The 20,861-nt window shown below is 38.8% G+C and overlaps 1 protein-coding gene across 1 annotated transcript; it reads right to left on the bottom strand.

Moving 5' to 3' along the window:
* Positions 1–17,065: 17,065 nt before the first annotated feature.
* On the bottom strand, positions 17,066–19,642 carry LOC130032803 (protocadherin beta-2-like). The gene has a single exon (XM_056124397.1). The coding sequence runs from the start codon at positions 19,589–19,591 to the stop codon at positions 17,198–17,200; it is 2,394 nt and encodes a 797-aa protein (XP_055980372.1). The 5' UTR covers positions 19,592–19,642; the 3' UTR covers positions 17,066–17,197.
* Positions 19,643–20,861: the final 1,219 nt, after the last annotated feature.

Raw genomic sequence — 20,861 nt, 5'->3', positions numbered from 1 at the left:
GGAACCCAAGCGTCGTCGATGGCCGCTGGGACTCGAGTGAAGGTAATTTTTTTAGTTAATTTTTATTTCCTTTTGATAAGTATTAAGTGGAATCTCTATATTGTATGGTAATTATATTTTGAATTTTGTGAGAGTTCTACATACTGCTTATCCTTGTGTCTGTACCAATTCCAACCCCACAAACGCTGCACAAGACTTTCTTTTATTTCCATATCTACACCAACATTTGTTATTTTTGTCTATTGGAGATGGACATTCAAATTACTGGAGGTTATATCACAGTGCGGTTTTACTTAACATTCTCCTAATTATTAGCAATGTTAAGAATCTTTTAATGCACTGTTAGTTTTAAACATATCATATGGAGAAATGTCTGCTCAGGTCTTTTTCCATTTGTATAATTTTTGTTATTGAGTTTTATGCACTCTTTACATATCTTAGACATGTAAATATGTGCATTGAAAGTAACCTCTCATTTCCAATATTTTATCATTTTACATTGCTGGAGGTTTCTTCTATTGTGTCTGTTTTATTAAATTAGTCACACTGAATTCTTATTTTGTTGCTTCATATTTATTTAGTATACAAATTTCTTACTAAGATCCATGTCAAGAATCATTGTTTTCTTCTATGACTTTCATGGTTTCAGGTCTTATATTTAAGTATTCAAGTTATACTTTGAGTTAATTTTTATGAGTGGGGTAAGTCATGAGTCATAAATTACAAGTGCTTTTCTGATTATTCCAACACATTTATTGAAGATATGCAGTCAACCCTGTCGACCCGAGTTCAATTCTTCTGCCCCTCTCGGGGCATAGGATGAACAACAGGAGGACAGTGACAGTGACAGTGACTTTTGTTTCTATTGAATAGCTTTGGCTACTTTTACTAAATATGCTTGTGTTTATTTTTAAGCCCTCAGTTGTGTTCCATTGGTCTTATCTGCTTATCTCCCAGACCTATATGACTTCTATAACTAGTGCATTATAACAAACAAATGTTGTCCTCCCATTGTTCATCGATTTGCTCGAGCAGGCCCAGTAACGTCTCCATTTTGAGACTTGTTGTTACTGTCTTTGGCATATCGAATACATCACGGGTAGCTTGCCAGGCTTTGCTGTGCTGGCAAGATACTCTCGGTAGCTTGCAGGGCTCTCTGAGAAGGCAGAGGAATCGAACCCGGCTCGGCCAGGCTGGCTGCGCGCAAGGCAAACGTCCTACTGCTGTGCTATAGCTCCAGCCCAGTGCATTATAATAAATATTTAAATAATTTTGGTATCATATAAATTTTAGAAATGTCTTTTCTACTCTAATAAATGACCTTGGGAAATTGATATGTACTGTATTGAATGTATTGATATTTTAATATGAACTATATCAATCTATGAACACAGTGTATTCTTTCATTCTATTGCATCTTTAGCTCAATTTTATTAGTACCCCGTGTCTTTCAGAGTGGAGATATTTCCATATTTTCATATTTCAGAGTGGAGATTATTCCATGACATAATGATGGTTATAATATTTCCACAAAGAATATTTTTTGTTTGGATGCCATTGTAAATGGGATAAATGTCTTTTTCTTTCAGAAAATGTATTGTAATAAACAAATTATGATGTAATTACTTAAACAGATATGTCAATTACCTGAGTTGGATTAGAGCTAGTGTACTCATAGGTAAATATTACTGATGCCTTTTTCTCTGAACCTCTCATTAGGAGTGAATTCAGTTGCTTGACTCATCTTACTGGGATCTTTAAGAGAAAGGAGTTTATTAATTCCTCCTTGGATTGTAAATAATAGAAATTAAAAACTGACTTGACAAAAAAGCAGAAAGAAGTAAATTTCTCTCTGTATTGGTTCCACAAGTAAATAGTAGAAGCTCACAGTTCAGCTTATAGCAGTCCCCAGCACAGGCAGCACAGCCTGGGCTCTATGAATCTTGGCTTGTTAAGGAGGCTGCTGGGGTTATCAGGCTGCCACTTGTAAACCAGGTTGACCTGAATGGTTCAGAAGTGGAGACTCCACATGAATGTTTAAATTTATATCTACTACATACGGTCTGAGATAAATACTTATAGACAACACTGAAGACAAAATGCTGAAGATACATATCTCAATAGCGAAGTCTAAATTCTGGTAGCACTGCACTGTAGCACCGTCCTCCCGTTGTTCATTGATTTGCTCGAGCAGGCACCAGTAACGTCTCCATTGTGAGACGTATTGTTACTGTTTTTGGCATATAGAATACTCCATGGGGAGCTTACCAGGCTCTGTCGTGCAAGCAGGATACTCTCGGTAGCTTTGCAGGGCTCTCTGATAGGGATGGAGGAATCAAACCCCGGTTGGCCACGTGCGAGGCAAATGCCCTACCCACTGTGCTATCGCTCCATATATATATCTATTTTATATCTGCGACCTATAATAAAAATAGTGCATATCAAAAATTATTTTATGTAGCTAAAGGGGCAGTAGGAGCAATAGCCACCACAATGGTGGAATATGAAATTGAAAAACTACAAATATAAACTAGGAATCCATTTCCAAGATGAGACACTAAGAAAGCATCAATATTTATAACTTAGAAATGAATTACTATTTAATTTCTTAAAAATATGGGGCTAGAGAGATAGAACAGCAGGTAGAACATTCGTCTTGCCTACAGCCAACCTGGACTCTATTTATGAAACTCCCTATAGCTCCCCCAGAGATCCACCAGGAGTAATCCCTGAGTGCAGAGCCAGGAGTAGGTCATGAGCACCACAGGTATACTCCAACCTTTCCCCCTAGATTTAAAATCATGACCAAAGAGATACTCAACAGACCATGAGACTTGTATTCAATGAACATTACCATAAGCAACTTCAGAGCATTAAGTGTCAGGAGTAGCCCCTGAGCAGTGCCAGATGTGGTCTAAAAACAAAGAGAATATAGAAAATAATATTTTAAAAATATGTGTTGCTGTGGTCCCCTGAGAACTGCCAGGAGTAATTCCTGAGTGCATGAGCCAGGATTAACCCCTGTGCATCTCCAGGTCACTGTCACTGTCCTCCCATTGTTCATCGATTTGCTCGAGCGGGCCCAGTAACGTCTCCATTGGAGACTTCGTTGTTACTGTGTTTGGCATATCAAATACATCACGGGTAGCTTGCCAGGTTCTGCCCTGCGGGCGAGATACTCTCGGTAGCTTGCCGGGTTTCCGAGATGGGCAGAGAAATAGAACTCAGGTCGGCCATGTTGGCAGCCTGCAAGGCAAACGCCCTACCCGCTGTGCTATCACTCCAGCCTGGTATGATCCAAAAAGAAAAAAAAGAAAAAAAAAAAGAAGTTGGAAGTTGGAATAACTCTACATAACTGGTGCCATTCAAGTTTTTCTTTTGTAAAGCTTTGTTTTTTTGGGCCACACACAGCTGCTCTCAGGTGTTACTCCTGGCACTGCACCCAGGGATCATTCCTGGAGGGCTCAGGGAACAATATGGGCTGCTGGGATGGAACCTCGGTGGGCTACATGCAAAGCAGCATCCTTCCCACTGTACTATGGCTCTTCAATTTCATGACATTCAAATTTTTAATCTCAGTTTGGGCTTCTTTTCTCAATTCAGGAGTTAGATATCCAGCTGCCCTTCCAACATCTCCTTTGGAAACCTAACTGGAATCTCAAATTTAACATGCCCTAATTAAAATTCCTATCCCCTTTGCCCCCATCACTTATATATTTCTCCTGGAGAAATATCATCAATTAATGGTGATTCCATTCTTCCAGTTTTCAGGTCAATAACCACAGAATCTTTTATACTTCCTATCTAACCATCATAAATCAGGTGGGCTCTACTTCAAAATAAATCCTTAATCCAACAACTTCTCATCACCTCTACTATTTCCTCCCTGCCACTATCACTTCACACAAGGATAATTCCACTGGCTTCCAAACATCCCCCTGCTTCTGCATTTGCCTTGGTATAATCTTTCTCATTAAGGCAGTCACAGTGATCCTTTTAAGATTTTCATCAATATCAGTCATCAACTCCAAATCTCCAGTGACTTCTGACTCAGCATAAAAAAGACAAGGCCCAAGGTCAGCAAAATAGTACAGCGGGTAAGGCTTGCACAATGCTGATAGTTTGATTCCTGGCACTCATGTGGTCCCTCAGGAGTGACCTCTGAGTGAAGAATCAGGCAACACCGGGTGTGGCCCAAAAGCAAAATAACAAAACTAACACCCCCCCAAAAATATCCCTGTAGGGTGGCTAAGAAAGATTTAAGTTGACATGGGCCCAGAGAAATAGTATAGGAGGTAAGGAATTTGCCTTGCACGTGACTGACCCTGGCTCAAATCCCCAGTACCACATATGGTCTCATAACCATTGCCAGTTATGCCTCCAAAACCCAAACAAAATTTAAAAATTAAAGTTATAAGAATAATTGGAGATCATGGGACTGGACTGGAGAGAGAGGACAGCAGTTGGTGGAGTTTTACATTTTATGTGGCCAAATCAGGTTTGATCCCGGACACCACATATGGTCCCCTGAGTACTGCTAGAAGTGATCCCTGAGCACAGAGCTGGGTGTAAGCCCAGAGTAAAGTCAGGAGCCCAGAGTACACTTTAAAAATAAATTAAATAAAAATAAATGGTAGTCATTCAGGGAGTCAGAAAATAGACACAGAAGAGAGTAAAGCTAATCAGTAATGCACATGCTTTGGAAGTGTGGGTTCAGTCCCAGGCATTGCAAAAATAAAATATGTATCAGAAAAGAAGCAGTTCAAGGACTGAGTTCTAGAACTTTCCAACATTTAGAGATGGGAAAATTGAGAACAGTAAAGCTAAGAAACAATGACTGGGGAGTTATCTTCAGGAGATTACTGAAGGAAGTATTCCAGAAAGGAATAATAAACTGGAAAATGCATGTGATTGGATTCAATAAGATAAAGCCTGGATGAAACCACTGCATTTGACATAGGAAATTATCTTTCAAAGCTGGGGATATGGGTCAAGTGATGAGCACTTGCCCCCTCTTCCCAAAAGCCATACAAGGAGTAAGTCCTCTCTCAATAATTATGGATTTTGGTTGTTATTGTTGGGCTGGAGCGATAGCACAGCGATAGGGCTTTTGCCTTGCATGCAGCCAACATGGCTGACCCAAGTTTGATTCCTCCGCCCCTCTTAGAGAGCCTGGCAAGCTACTGAGAGTATTTCGCCCACACGGCAGAGCCTGGCAAGCTACCTGTGATGTATTCGATATGCCAAACACAGTAACAACAAAGTCTCCAATGGAGACGTTACTGGGCCTGCCAAGCAAATCTATGAACAACGGGAGGACAGTGACAGTGACAGTGTTGCTGTGAACATTATGCAGAAATGAAATAATATAGGCATTGAATTTTAAGAAAAATATATCAACACAGCAATGTATGGGTAGAGAATGCTAGAATCCCAACTCTGTGAGGTTACTTTCTTTACATTACAAGGTACATAAGAAGGAGCAAACTCAGATACATAAGAAGAATCAATAGGAGCTATCTGCTTTCCCCACCCGTGAAAGGTTTTTACTAAAGGACAATGGCTAGATCCCAACTTATTCTCCTACCTTTGTCCTGCAGTAGCAGAAAAGTACAGGAACATTGAAGGTGAATGATATGACTCCTCATTACCCGAATCATCATGATAATAATTGTCATATTCCTCATCTACATCATTATAATTGTCATTTAAGTCATCATAAAGCAAATATGAAATATTGTTAGTGGAAGGAACTTCATTTTTGATGTAATACTACTCCAAATTTCTGGGTACCTTCACTCCATTATTTTCTACTTCAACTTTAATGGCTGAAATATGTATCTTTAAGATTTCAGAATATTCTTTGTTCTTTTCTTTAACTGTACCTCCACTTCCTGAACATAACCTAAGAAGTATGTTGTATGGGGAGAAAGTGCTAGATTAATTAAGCAATACTCCTGGAATTTTGTTCATGATTACAACCTTAAGAGGACAGTTCTCCACTCTGTTGGTTATTTATAGGCAGATGAAGAGTTGAAATTCACAAATCTCAATTATCATAATATTGGTTTAAAGAGTTTGATTAAAAGTTTGAAGATAAGTGGGGAGTCTGAAGAAAATTTGATTAGGAAATTTAATATGTTCTTGAAGTAGTCACCTTTTTAGAAGGTACTGATGTGTCTCAAGAGAGCTACTTCCCAGTTGTAGAGGGTGGATTCATCCACCAGTGTGACAGAAATCCCTCTATCTATCTATTCTGCAGGGATTTCAGTTTGAGATATGGGGCTTTCTGTGAGCTGATCATCTGTTGCTGGGCCATTATAGTAGTGACAGTGCTCCACCTTGGGTCCAACTGCACCAGGCTTCTGTATCACACCCTCAATGGGCCAGAGTAGACCCAAGATATCTCATGGGCTGGTTTGTGTTCTCACATATTACATAGGCTGGATCAAGTGATATGCTTATCGCATTTAAAATATTTTCTCTGGCATGGATTTCTTTTGCATAATGAGAAAAGATGCTCCTGAAGATTTTCCCACATGTATTACATTTATTATATTTTTTTCTCCAATGTGATACTTCTCTTGTATAATGAGAAAAGATTATCTTGAAGGTTTCCCACATCATGTGTTACATTCATTGTTTCTTTCCAATGTGTGTTCATATATATTTAAAATATAAAAAGATTAAAACATTCCACACATCTTTTTGCACTGCTAAGTACTGAACACTGGACTTCATAGATGCAAGTCACATGCTTTACCACTGGGATTCATTACCAGGTCCAGATTTTCTATATTCTTTAGGTTCCTATCTCCCAGTGTAAGGATTCAGACATGGAGTTTTCTCACATTCTTCACTTATTTTTTTTCTTCACATATGCACTAAAGTGTTAGTAATTTCATTTTATTGTTTTTATACTTATGTGGTTTCTCTATAAAGTGAGCATTCAGTTGATTTGAAATAATGAGGTACTAGTTAAGATTTGTCCATACTATAAGTACTAGACTTCTCTCCAGTGTGAGTTCTCACAGGCTTCTTAAGGGATGAAGAACTGCTGAAGGCATTCCTGCATTTCATACATTTACAATGTTTCTCCAAAGTACATAATCACATGTACAATGAGAAGTTAAATGCAAATAAAAGTATTTGTCACATTATTTATAATTAAAAGACCTTTCTTCTATACTATAGGTGAGTACATTTTTAAGGGTAGAGAAAAGGCTGCAGAGATTGTACAGAGGTTAAATCCCTTGTATTGCTTGTGGCTGATACCAGTTGAATCCCTAGCACTGCATGTGGTCCCCAGTGTATCATCATCAGTGCTCCTTGAGCATAGAACCAGGAGAAAGCCCCAAGTACTGCAGGGTGTGACAGAAAAACAAAATATTATATGGGGAAATAATATTGATTTATCATGCTTCTTATATAACACCTTTTTGTTATGTTTTCTCCCTTCTAGAGTAATGTTTGAGGAATAAATGAAGGTTTTCCCACATTCCTTATATTCATAAATCTTCTTTTATTTTGTTTTATTTTGTGTTTAGCAGGAAATGTGGAAGAAATAAAGTCCTTTTCAAGCTCTTTTATATTTATAGTAATTTATAGTATATATTTCAAATGTTTCTCACATGTTCCTAAAGATGAGGTTCAGTTAAAATATGAAGATTTTCTCACTTTTAGTATATATAGATTTTCTCTCCAGTGAAAATTATTGTGTTTTCTAAGAGATGAAAGTGAAGACTTTTAATAAAATACACAGCCTATCTCTCTGTGAGTTCCTACAAGTATAGAAATAGATGAAGAAGGAATACTTTACTGATTTTGTATATTTATAGAAATATTTTTCATGTATGTTTTCACATGAATAATAATATCAAAGAGCCACTGAGGGGTTTGCTACATTTACCACATTTGTATACTGTTGTGCCTTAACAATAATCAATAAAGGTTTCTTCAGTCCACTGAGTTCATTGGATTGCTCCTCAGTATGAGTTCTCAAACATACTTAAACTTGTTATGTGACTGAAGCCTTTTCCACATTTAATGATTACACTCACTATATTTTTCCAGTATATAACATCTTTTACACAATATATATTCAGGTTTTTTGAAATATCTTCTAATTTTATTATATTTATGTATTCATAGAGCTTCTTTGTTATATGAATTCTTATTTTGATTTGTTTTTGGGTTACACCTGGTAATGCTTGGCTCTTCACTCAGCATTTACTCCTGGTGGTGCACATGGAACCATATGGAAATGTTGGTGTTGAACGTGGGGAGGCCACATGCAAGCCAAGCACCCTATCTGCTGTACCTGCTGTACCCTACCTTCAGTTCCCATATGGATTCTTTAATATCTCTTTTCTGTCTTTCACTGACCTACGGCAAAAGTATGAGGGCTACATTATAGAATATATCCAGTTTAGAGATGCGGTACTATACTAACCTGAGGTATACAGATAAGTAAAGACTTGTGTTCTAAAAGGGAATGCTCTGCCACAAAGGCAGGGTGGGATGGGAAGGATGGGGGTGGGAGGGACACTGGGACCCATGGTGGTGGAAAATGGGCACTGGTGGAGGGATGGGTACTTGATCATTGTATAATTGAAACCCAAGCACAAAAATTTGTAAGTCTACAACTGTACCTCATGGTGTTTAACTAATAAAAAATTTTTAAAAAGACTTGTGTTCTTTGGTAGGAGTGGGACTTGTGTGTTGTGCCACACCTGGCTGTGATCAGGGGTTACAGCAGGTCATGCTTGGAGAACCATGTGTGGTTCTGCAGACTGAAATGTGTTCAAAGCAACTGACTTTCTTTTGGTACTATCTCTCTGGCTCTATGGCTGTGTATTTTTATTGCTGTCTTCCAAAATTGACCTTTTACAGGTAAAAGGTCAATTTAAAATAGAAAATAGTTGTAAAAATATACAAGCAGTTCAACAGGAAACAGAAATGACTAAATTAAGTAGTGAATGGGGTAAAACTATAAAACTGAAGTCAACAATTAAATATGTCACACTCATTCTTTAAATATAAAGAAGTTTCTTTATATATAAATATATTTAAAGAATGAACTTCAATTTAAACAGAAATTAAAAGATTGTATAAAATATAAGATTTAATGGATGCACTTAAAATATAAAATAGGATGAAAAGGATGAAACAAGATAAATAAACCTGAAGCATACAAGTGACTCTTAATAATATCAGATTAAGAGTATTGGGGATGGAGTGATAGCACACTGAGTAGGGTGTTTGCCTTGCACACAGCTAACCTGGGTTCAATTACCAGCATCCCATATGGTTCCCAGAGCATGACCAGGAGAAATTCCTGAGTGCATTAGCCAGGAATAACCCCTATGCATCGCCAGGTGTGACCCAAAAAACAAAACAAAAAAACCCAACACCAACAAAAAAGAATATTAAGAGTAGTGCTAGAGTGATAGAATAGTTGGGTAGGATGCTTACCTTGCACGAAGCCAACCAGTTTGATTTCTGGAACCCCATATATTTTCCAGAGCCTTCCAGAAGTGATCCCTGAGCACAGAGCCTGGAGTAAACTCTGAACACTACTGGTTATAGCCCCTTCCTCTTCCAAAATAAAGAGTATTGAGGATATTACTAAGAACTAAAAGCGATGTTTCACCATAATTAATGCCAGTATGTCAAAAGATAAAATAATTCTACTTTGCAAGAGCCTACTTACATGTAATATCAGCTTCAAAATATAGGTTTAGAGATGCTAGTTCCAAAAACACAGACACAAGACCAAGGGATATAATATTTTTCTTTCAGTAGTAGAAAATAGAGAAAAATTGCAAGAACAAATAAAACTTAAAAAGATTATTAAGCAACTAGACTTAATATTTATAGACCATTATACACAATGACTGTAAAGCACACATGTTTTTTTTTTTTTTTTTTTTTTTTTTTTTTTTTTTTTCTTTTTTATTAGTGAAACGACATGAGGTACAGTTGTAGATTTACAAATTTTTGTGCTTGGATCTCGGTCATACCCCGATCAAATACCCATCCCTCCACCAGTGCCCATTTTCCACCACCAGGATAATATCCCTCCCCCCCCATCCTCCCATCCCCCCATCCCCCCCTGCCACTGTGGCAGGGCATTCCCCCCTGTTCTCTCTCTCCTCCTGGGCGCTGTGATCAGCCAAAGAGGCATTGAAGGCACACATGTATTTTAAGTACTCATGGCAATCTTAACAAGATAGTTTATATAATGGATAATCCACATAAAAAAACTCAGTGAATTTCAAATGAGTCAGATTATACACTGTGTTCTCAAACTGAAACAAACTATTTAGATAAATATCTAAAGTTAAGTTAGTCTCGTTAAGTGCCTGAATATTTAAAAATTAAGCAATAAATTCTAGTTAAAAATGTCAATTAAGCAAGACACTTCTTGTTAACCAATGGTTCAAAGCCACGAGGAAAATTATGGTTAAACAGAATGTTAATGAAATGATAGTGTATTGATATTCATAAAATGCATTCTAATGACTGCATTGAAAGAATTTTAATGGTTTCACATATATATAGTTACTATAATTTTGGAAAGAAAGTCTTTCTCTGGAAAACCTGAAAGAAAAAAATCAAACCCAAAGTATGCATAAGAAAAGAAATAAGGGGGGTATGGTGCCACCAGCATGTCAGTCTGTAAATGTGAAGTGAGTGCATAACCAGCCTGATGGTGCCTTCAGAGTTCCAGATACCCCAAAATTGCTGCTGTGTCTTTGGCCAGACCCCAAAAACGTGAGGCAAAGTTTACCAAGAAAGTAAATGACCGAAAGTTAGGGATGTGGGAGACGCACCCACAAACCACCTCTGGCTCAGCTATATAATTGGAGGCAAGGCCTCTCTGGTGCCTGATGAAACTACTTAATGGCCATGATCCCAGAGACTCAGGAACAAATCTTGGAACCCAGTAGATTTTGACAGAAATCCCTCCAGATTTAATTGTTAAAATTTCGGAATTCCAAAATCATGTGGCCACTACTGCAGCTGTGTGACATCATATGCTATTCATAACCAGCAATAGAAAACAAATTGTCTACTGTTGCCTTTTAGGCTTGGCCATGTCACCAACTTCCGTGCAGGCCTTGATGTTCTCGCGCAGGAAGTGGCCGCTGGAGAGGTGCTGCAGGCCAAAGTTCTGGGCGATCCTCTGGCACACTGTGCCCTTGCCTGAGCCGGGCGGCCCGAGGATGACCGCGTGCAGGAGTTTAGAAGCCATGGATGGCCCTGGCGAGGTCTGCGCTGGTCCTGGTGAGCATCGGGAACTTTGTTTCTCCGGCGTCCTCTGATTGCGCCCCTCAGCCGGGAAGCAGCGCTCACGAGTGACAGTGACAGCCTTTTAGGCAGATCTGAGTGTTGGGGTAAAATCCCAAATAATAATGGTGGGTCTGGTGTCGAAATATTGAATGTAATCAAAGTAGAGAGAGAATAATGTGGAAATCATCTGCCCCACAGGTAGGGGGAGGGTGTGGGATGCGGGAGTATGCTGGGGTTCCTGGTGGTGGAAAATGGGCACTGGTGAAGGTACAGGTGTATCATTGCATGACTGAGACTTAAACCCGAAAGCTTTGTAACTGCTCTCATGGTGATTCAATAAATAAAATTATATAAAAGGAGGAAAAAGAAAAGAAATAAAACTATACTAGAGGAAATAATTTAGATCAAAACCAAAGTAACAGGAAAATACAAAGTTTTTTAGTTAAAAAACTGATACTCTCATGATAGTACTATAATAAACAGAGAAAACATTTACTAATATTCGGAAATAAAGCAACACTCCGAATCCTAAATATATTGAAAAAATTATAGAAGTATTACCAATAACTTCAAGCTGATAAATTTAACCTTTTAATAAAAATACAAGTTAATAGGCTAAAATATAGGTCAATGAGGTGGAGTGCATTCAGAACATTCATTATTACAGAGCTCCATCCTCAGTACTGCAGAACTAACTTCCCAATCATGTGCAAGCTGACCCAGGTTTCTCCCATTTGAGTCTGAGCAGTACTATATATTTTCACTTAAGAATTGGTTCTTGAGGTACACAGTCCTTGAACACCAAGAACCTTTGGGAAGTACTGTACTGAAAAAAACTCACACAAATTAACCGCTAACACGAGAGGGTTTAGAAAAGTGGAATCACAATATATCTATTTAAGTAATTGAGTTTGAAATTTGAAATCTCACAAAAATATTAATCATAGATGCCTTATCTGATAATTTATGTCAAACATGTAAAGTCTAATTTTTATTTTAAATTATACAGACTTTTTCCAAAAAGAAGAGAAACCAGGAAGCTGGTTATAATGAGATCAGTATAATTATGAAAATAAAACTAAAAACAAAATCAAAATATGTCATGAACATAGATACAAAAATTCTCAACAATGTATTAGCAGGTTGAATTGAACTGACATAATGTTTTTCACACTGTTGTACAGCAATCTAGAATAAGAATATGAAAACTTGTCCTGCTCAGTCACAGCAGCTCTTCCATTCCCAGTCTTTATGACTCCAGTTCATTGGATTATCTTTGTATTCTTCTGTTGCTTATATTATTCCATGTTTGGAATGGAGAGAAATGATGCAGATTTCACTGTTTATGTTCCAACTGTGACCATCATCACTACAGTTGTACTGACTAACTGAATTGTAAGATGGGAATAACTACTAAGAGCAAGACTAGGGTGAGTTCATTTGTTTCAAATACAATTTTGATGAATCACCCAACAACTTAGTAGTTAATATAATTATTTAACAAATTTGTAAAAATCAAACTTAATATCCATGATCAACTATATAAAATGTATATAACATACATAATTATATATAAAAATTGATATTATATCAGGATCCACCCCTAAACAGCTTGGCTCACCCTAATTCATGCCCTGTCACATTCTTACATCACTAATCTTGTTTCTTGGTCTCATGAAAAAAAATTAGTTTCTTCTTTTGGGATACTCATTTGGGACAAGACAAATACCAAACTTCTGGATCCAATAATGGTAGCATTGTTAAATTTACAGAGGACTTATTTAGTTTACAAATATAGTCTCTTCTATAATATATTACTAATGGCAAGTTTTATTATATTTATGCATCAAAGAAAAGAATCTTTACAATGTGAAAAAGCAGTATTCAGGTATATGTACCTTGCACATAGTGCATCTTCACCATCAGCTAAAGTTACCTCCCCACATATCCTCAAATATACACTCATACAAAAAACTCTGGGTACAGCTTTGGAATTTTAATTTTGAGGCATAACCATTTATATCATATGATGTGTTTTGATTGAAATTTTTGTGACTGTTTATAAATTGGAAGTAATGCTTTTTAAGATAGTCCAGATTAGTCGAAGAAAAAGCATAAAGTGGAGATGCACTTAAATTCTTGCTTTTGCTATTAGTAGAAGTACTTGTTAAGTAATATAGGAAAGGAATATTAAATAATGTCAAATTGGGATATTGGGCTGTTTCTAAACACACATCTCCATATACAGAAAAAGTTGTAAAAAGTTTTGTATCATTCTACCAAGTATATTCTGTTAAGACATGTGGATTGCTGATCTATGAGTATTTCTAGAATTCACAATCATCTCCATATACAGAAAAATTTGTAAAAAGTTTTGTATCATTCAACCAAGTATATTCTATTAAGACATGTGGATTGCTGATCTAGGAGTATTTTTTAGAATTAACAGTGATTATAAAAAATCTTGAACCTATTATTTATTGCCTGAGAGGAAAAAATGCTGTATAAACATATTAATCATCTTATGAGGATGCCATAATAAAGATTTTAAATTTCAGGTATATGTTAGCTCACCAGATTCAAAAACTCAAATTTTGGGGTTGCTAGCCAGAAAGTTCAATTAGCTCTGTAAATTGGTATTAGAAACTGCAGACACGATTTAATGAAGAAAAGTAATTCACAGTTATTCAGAATATTGCCCTAAGGGAAAGCAAAATTACTATCTGATAAGCATTTCTTACATCTTATGTAACATTTAGATATCTGTGAAAATCACTCCTATGGTAAGGGGAAGAGATATATCAAAGTGTATTGATTTTTTCCATAATAAAAAAGAACTACAGTTGCTTAATACAATGGGAGTTTATTTAAATCATGCAACATAAAGATTGAGAGGAACTAGAGTTTTTACAGTAGTTTAATGCTTACATAATAAAATGATGAATTATCTATTTTATTAGAGTTAGTATATAGAACTTTGATGGTTGCAGCTTGACTGTTTCAACTCAATAATTATGCTGGTTAAGAAAAAGGAAAATGGGGGGTTGGAGTGATAGCACAGCAGGAATGGCATTTGCCTTGCACAAGGCCAACCCAGGTTCGATTCTCAGCATCCCATGTGGTCTCCCGAGCACTGCCAGAAGTAATTTCTGAGTGAAGAGCTAGGAGTAACCCCTGTGCCTCGCTGGGTCTGACCCAAAAAGCAAAAAGAAAAAAGGAAAATGGGCAAAGATATTCACATTAGAACATGGATACTTTATAGGGGCTATTATTATATTATCCCTACCTAGTAAACTGTTTCCCAAAGATTCATGTCCACCCTGTGTGGCCCCAAATCAAAAGAATGAAAGATTCATATAAAATTAATGAAAATATTGTTAGTTTTTTTGTTCATCAACTGAGTACTTAACTTCATACATTCCCCAAATTCATCATCTAAATTTTCTAAATTAATTATGGGTGAGATTGTAGTTAATAGTATTCATCCTGACTATAATTCCTTTCTATCTGAAACTAAATATCTGCTTTTAATACCATGCAGTGGTAGGGAAGGCATAGTAAAAGGGTTAAAAATTAGATAAAATAGGAAGTTAAGAGTGACTTGTTCAAAATATGTAAAAACCTCTTAATGAAAAAAACATATTTGCTTTCAAAACCATGATTTTAATCTCTACTCTGCTGTTTCATCACCCTTACTATTTTCATGAGGGATACATATTTTCAGCTAAGTATTTTTTCTCCTTTTTTTGTCAGTGCTGGGGCTACAGGTGATTTGTGATTGGAAATTACCATATGGAAAAGACCATATTATGTCAGTAATCATATACGTGGCTTCTCATGAAAAGTGTTTGCTTTACACATCTCTGACCCTATTCTTTTTAAACTTATGTTTGTCGTTTTTAGCAAAAACTTAATTTAAATCTATCATACAATTCAAGGTTATATCAGAGGAAAAATAGCAAGGTATATATGTATATACATATAACATATGTGTATATGAGTGTATATAGAGATTGGAGATTTATGTGCAGAAAATGACTTAATAAATTGTGTGACCTGTCTATGCAAGCCCAAAATCTATAGAGCAGATAATTATAAAAGGCAGCTGAAACTCTGGAACACAAGCTGAACCTGGTACTCACAGGTAGAAATTTTCCATCTCAGAGATCAACTCTGCTAAATTCAGTGATGTATCAGGTTCACCAATATCATCTTAATATTTTCTTCCTATTTTAAGTGTAGATGAATATAACAACCTTAATTCCATCTGAATCTTAATTACCCTTTACAATATAACATAAAATATCCAGAAGTTTCAGAGATTATGTCATGGATATTTTTTGCTTCTGTTTTTGTTTTGGGGCCATAGGGATAAGATCCCTGACATTGTTTGGGGACCATAAAGGTAAGGTAAAGGTAAAGGCCTTCCCGTTGATCGTCGATTTGCTCGAGCGGGCCCAGTAACGTCTCCATTGGAGACTTTGTTGTTACTGTGTCTGGCATATCGAATACTCTCGGTAGCTTGCCGGGCTCTCCGAGAGGGGCGGAGGAATCGAACTCGGGTCGGCCATGTTGGCCGCTTGTAAGGCAAACGCCCTATCGCTGTGCTATCACTCCTCAAAACCAGATCAGCCATGTGCAAGGCAAGTTCCTTGCATGCTGTACTATCTCTCTGTTTATAACATGTGAATTTTTAAAGAGGGTTATTATTCAACCACAATACCTGTAATAGCTGCAAAATAAATGTCTCTGGATGCAAAGGAGTCCTGAAAACACAGCTGATTGTTCAAATCATCTAAGTCCACCCCCACTTCCTTTTAGTAATTATTCTTGGCTAACTAACAATAATTTAATGGTATGTTTTACTTATAGATTCTTATCAGCCAGAAAACTGCATTTTACAAAGACTTGTGCCATCAAAATCTCTTTTAGACACAAAATCTGAGCTCATTTGTTAATTTCCCTGAATAAATAGAGGAACAGTGCAGAAATGTGTTACTTGCTCATAGAGTATATGAACCTTTTGAACATAAATATATAGAATAGATGAAATTAAATAAATATATAGAATTCAGTCTAACAGAGTAATCTGGGTATCACAAAGGCTGTCTACTATACTTATCAGAATCCTTATTTCAGTTAGATGTAAAGAAGTCCTACATTTATCCAGCATTAATTTATGAGACTAGTAGATAGACACTTATTTTGAGATAACACGTGTTTTAGACAAACTTCTAGTGATTAAAGAAGTAATTTAAAAATAAATGGCAAAAATTATTCATACTCTTGTCTTTTTGTAGAAATAACCGAACAGCTTGAAAGAAACTGGATAGAAATGCAAATTGATTTCAACAAAAATATGTAGAAAAGTAATATTTGTGTAAATAATATAACTAAAAGATGTTTTTTGATTTTTGGGTTACACCTGGCAATGCACAGGGTTACTCCTGGCTCTGCACTCAGGAATTACGCCTGATGGTGCTTGAAGGACCATATGGGATGCTGGAAATTGAACCTGGGTTGGCCGCGTGCAAGGCAAATGCCCTATCTGCTGTGCTATTGCTCCAGCCCCAAACTAAAAGATTTTTTATATTTTAAATATAGTACAATAAAAAGGAATGAAACATATGTAGTGTCATGTAATAACTATTAAAAATTATATATCTGTTAAGCTTGAGCGGTTAATATTCTTGACAATAACTACTAAAATTTAAATAAAAAATAAATCACCTAATATAAAAAATTTACTAGCAAAATAATCACACAGCAAAGAGGTCAACAAAGTCGTGTAGCAATACTAAGTAATATGGTAAGGAGAAAGTCAAATAGAACTAAAGATTACTACTAAATTAGGAAAGGCGAAGGAGAATGAGACTAAAGTATTTTATACACAGAGTTAGTTTCAAATACCTAAACTATTTTCTAAAGTTGAATTTCCCTCTGACTCCTTCCCAAGGTCCTGACCTAGAATATTGGGGAAAATAGGCTTGAGGAAATTAAACTCATTAGTGCCAGCGCCCCCCGCCAGACACACCTCATACTGGTAGCTGTGCGACAGGGTCCCAGCACCACTGACGTCCAGCAGGTGTCCCGGGAAGTGCGCGTCCGGCAGCGGGTAGGGGACCCCCGCGGGCGGGCCGGCCCGCCGGCACAGGCGCACGGTCACGAAGGCCAGCACGGAGAAGAGGAAGAGCGACGACACGCAGGCCAAGGCCACCACCAGGTAGACGGTGAGGAGGTCATCGGGAGGCGCGTCGGGCGGCGCGTCGGGCAGTGGCAGGAAGGGCTGCGAGAAGCCATCCACCAGCAGCATGTGCAGCGTGACGCTGGCCGACAGTGGCGGCTCGCCATTGTCCCTGACCAGCACCAGCAGCCTGTGCTTGGGCGCGTCGCGTTCGCTGAGCGGCCGCGCAGTGCGCACCTCGCCATTGTGCGCCCACACGCTGAAGAGCCCGGGCTCCGTGGCCTTGAGCAGCTGGAAAGACAGCCAGGCGTTCTGGCCCGAGTCTCCATCCACCGCCACCACCTTGGTTACCAGGTAGCCCGCCTCTGCCGCCCTGGGCACCAGCTCGCTGCAGGGCGCCGACGCGTTCTGCAGCGGGTACAGCACGAAGGGCGCGTTGTCATTGCGGTCCAGCACCAGCACGCGCACCCGCGCCTGGCTGCTGAGCGCGGGCGAGCCGCGGTCCCACGCGCCCACGCCGAACTCGAAGGCGCGCACGGCCTCGAAGTCCAGCGAGCGCAGCGCGAACAGCTGCCCGTTGTCGGCGTTGATGGACACCAGCGAGGCGAGTGGCAGCTGTGGGTCTTGGGAAGGCAGCAGCGAGTAGGTCACCTGGGCGTTGCTGCCCGCGTCAGGGTCAGTGGCGCTCACGCTGCCTATGTGCAGTGCAGGGCTGTTGTTCTCGCCCACCAGCAGGGTGTAAGAGGGCTGGCTGAAGGCGGGGGCGTTGTCGTTCACATCGGAAACTAGCACTGTGATGGTGTGCTTTGTTTGCAGCCTGGGGGTGCCCATGTCTGTCACCGTGATGGTGATGTTGTACTCTGCCTGGCTCTCTCGGTCCAGTGCTGTGTTTGTCAATAGAGTGTAAAAATTCTCAACGGATGGTTTAAGAAAGAAAGGAATATCGTCTTGGATGGAACATACAGTTCTTCCATTATAACCGGAGTCAGGATCTGAAACACTGAACACAGCAATTATGGTCTCCTGCAAGTTTTCTGGTATCTCAGTATTAAGTGTTGATATGGTCAGTTCCGGGGGGTTGTCATTCAGGTCCATCACTTGAACAAACACTATACAACTTCCAGAAAGTCCCCCACCATCTATGGCCTGAATATTTACTGTATAACTCTTAATGAATTCAAAATCCAGTTCCTGTATTAAAAGAAGTTCTCCTGATTTTGCATTTATTCTAAAAGTTTTGCGAATGTCTTCAGAGGCTTGAAATAATACGTAAGATATTTCTCCATACACTCCCAAATCCAAATCCCTAGCAGAAACAATGGCAACCTGGGATCCAATGGGGCTGTTTTCTGGGATCTGCACCTCATAGAGCAGTTTTGCAAACTCGGGGGCGTTATCATTGATGTCCAAAATTTCAACTCGGACCAGAGCAGTGCCAGACCTGGGGGGTGAACCGCCATCGATCGCAGTGAGTATTAATCTGATTTCAGGCTGATGTTCTCGATCTAATGCTTTGTCCAGCACCAATTGTGGTAAAATTATGCCATCAGGACTTTCTTGTAATTTAAGATGAAAGTAGGAATTGGGGCTGACTGTATAACTTTTGAGACTGTTGTTTCCTACATCTAAGTCCTGTGCATGTTCCATTAAGAAAGTAGTTCCGGGTGAGATACTTTCGGATATTTTCAAAGTTATTTCTTGGTCTAGGAAAACTGGAGAATGATCATTTATATCCATAACCTGTAGCTCGGCTTGAAAAAACTGCAAGGGATTTTCCAACAACACCTGGAAAGGTAGTACACAGGGCTCAATCCGGCCACACAGTTCCTCCCGGTCCAGTTTCTCATTTAACAACAAATCCCCAGTCTGTGAATCCAATTGCAAACGCATTTTTTTCCCTTTGGAAACGACATGGGGGGCCCGTGCAGTTATATCATCTGCCTCCAACCCCAGATCTTTTAACAAATTGGTCACAAAGGAACCACTCTCCATCTCCTCAGTCACTAAATAAAGCCTACGCTGAGAACCAGCATGAGCTATGCCCAGACAAAGAAAGAGTATCAGGACTTGCCTTTGTTTCCGAAAGCATTCCTTTTCCTCTCCAGCCTCCATCGCCTTGGGGTCTGCAGCAAACCGGATCTGTTTGTTCTGATGTGGTCACTGACTGTGTGTCCCAAAATTTTGCAGAATACAAAATATGTGGAGTTGCCTAAGACCTTGATTTCCTGGGGTGACCGGTTTAAAAAGACTCCCCTTCCTGCCAGAATTCCCTCCCCCTCCCCCCCCAACAGAGCATCCGTTTAAAGAAGCCTAGGCGGGTTCCTTCCTTCAACTTCTAAGGCTGCAGCGCCACCCTGCGTTCTTTCCCAGTGCTTAGGGTTTTTTTCCCCCTCCAAACTAGGAAAAATCTTGTCCTTGTCCTTTCAGACAGATGACAATCTAAACGGAATACTTGCAAACTTGCAAATAGTGTTACTCAATATACCAAAGCCTTATCTGTGTTTTGAAAGTGTTTTTATTGCATCTATTACCATGTAGCAAGCATGAACAATTCTCCATTCCTGTTTACAGTTTTTAAACTTGAACAAAAAAGCACCCACTGAAATGGGAAGTGGAAACAGATAACTCCAGTCCTTTGCTGAAAGGTTTGATTTGGCAATTCCCAGTGTTTCTTTCAGTCGTGGGCTAACATACTTCTGGGTGATGATTAGATTGTCATCCTCACAATCAAGCCCAATAGAAAAGAGCAGACACCCAGGAATGGGACAGAATTCAAAGGAGAAATTTCTTGTGGATACTGATATATTCTCTTATAGTCATCTGTTGCACGGTTTCACTCTGCATTTCCCATAAATTTGATGTTTCTGGACTGCATGAAAACCTCTCAATGTAGCTGAGCAATTTTTTATTTTGAATATGCATAATGTTGGCTGCGTGCAAGGCAAATGCCCTACAGCTGTGCTATCTCCTGGCAAGCTACCCGTGACCTGTTCGATATGCCAAACACAGTAACAACAAGTCTCATGATGGAGACATTACTGGGCCCGCTCGAGCAAAACGATGAACAATGGGAGGACCTTGACGGTGACGGTGAATATGCTAATATCTTTTTAAACATAAGAGTTTGTTTTTGCAAAATCTCAATTCAATGATCTCATCTCTAATGCTAACATTTCATAGTAATAAATACCTAGTAAATATCAGTATTTCCCCAGTTATCTTTTAAATGCCCTTCCCAGGATGGGGATATAAACTGAGAACATGATTTGCATGCATGAGGTCATGTTCAATCCCCTACACTACAGGATTCCCTGAGCATTGCCAGGATTGACCCCCAAGCATTAAGTGGAAGTCCTCTAGTCATACTGGATGTGACCCAACG

Source organism: Sorex fumeus, unplaced genomic scaffold (genome assembly GCF_029834395.1).
Source record: "Sorex fumeus unplaced genomic scaffold, SorFum_2.1 ptg000051l, whole genome shotgun sequence".
Lineage (NCBI taxonomy): Eukaryota > Metazoa > Chordata > Mammalia > Eulipotyphla > Soricidae > Sorex > Sorex fumeus.
This window is presented reverse-complemented; position numbering and strand designations above follow the sequence as displayed.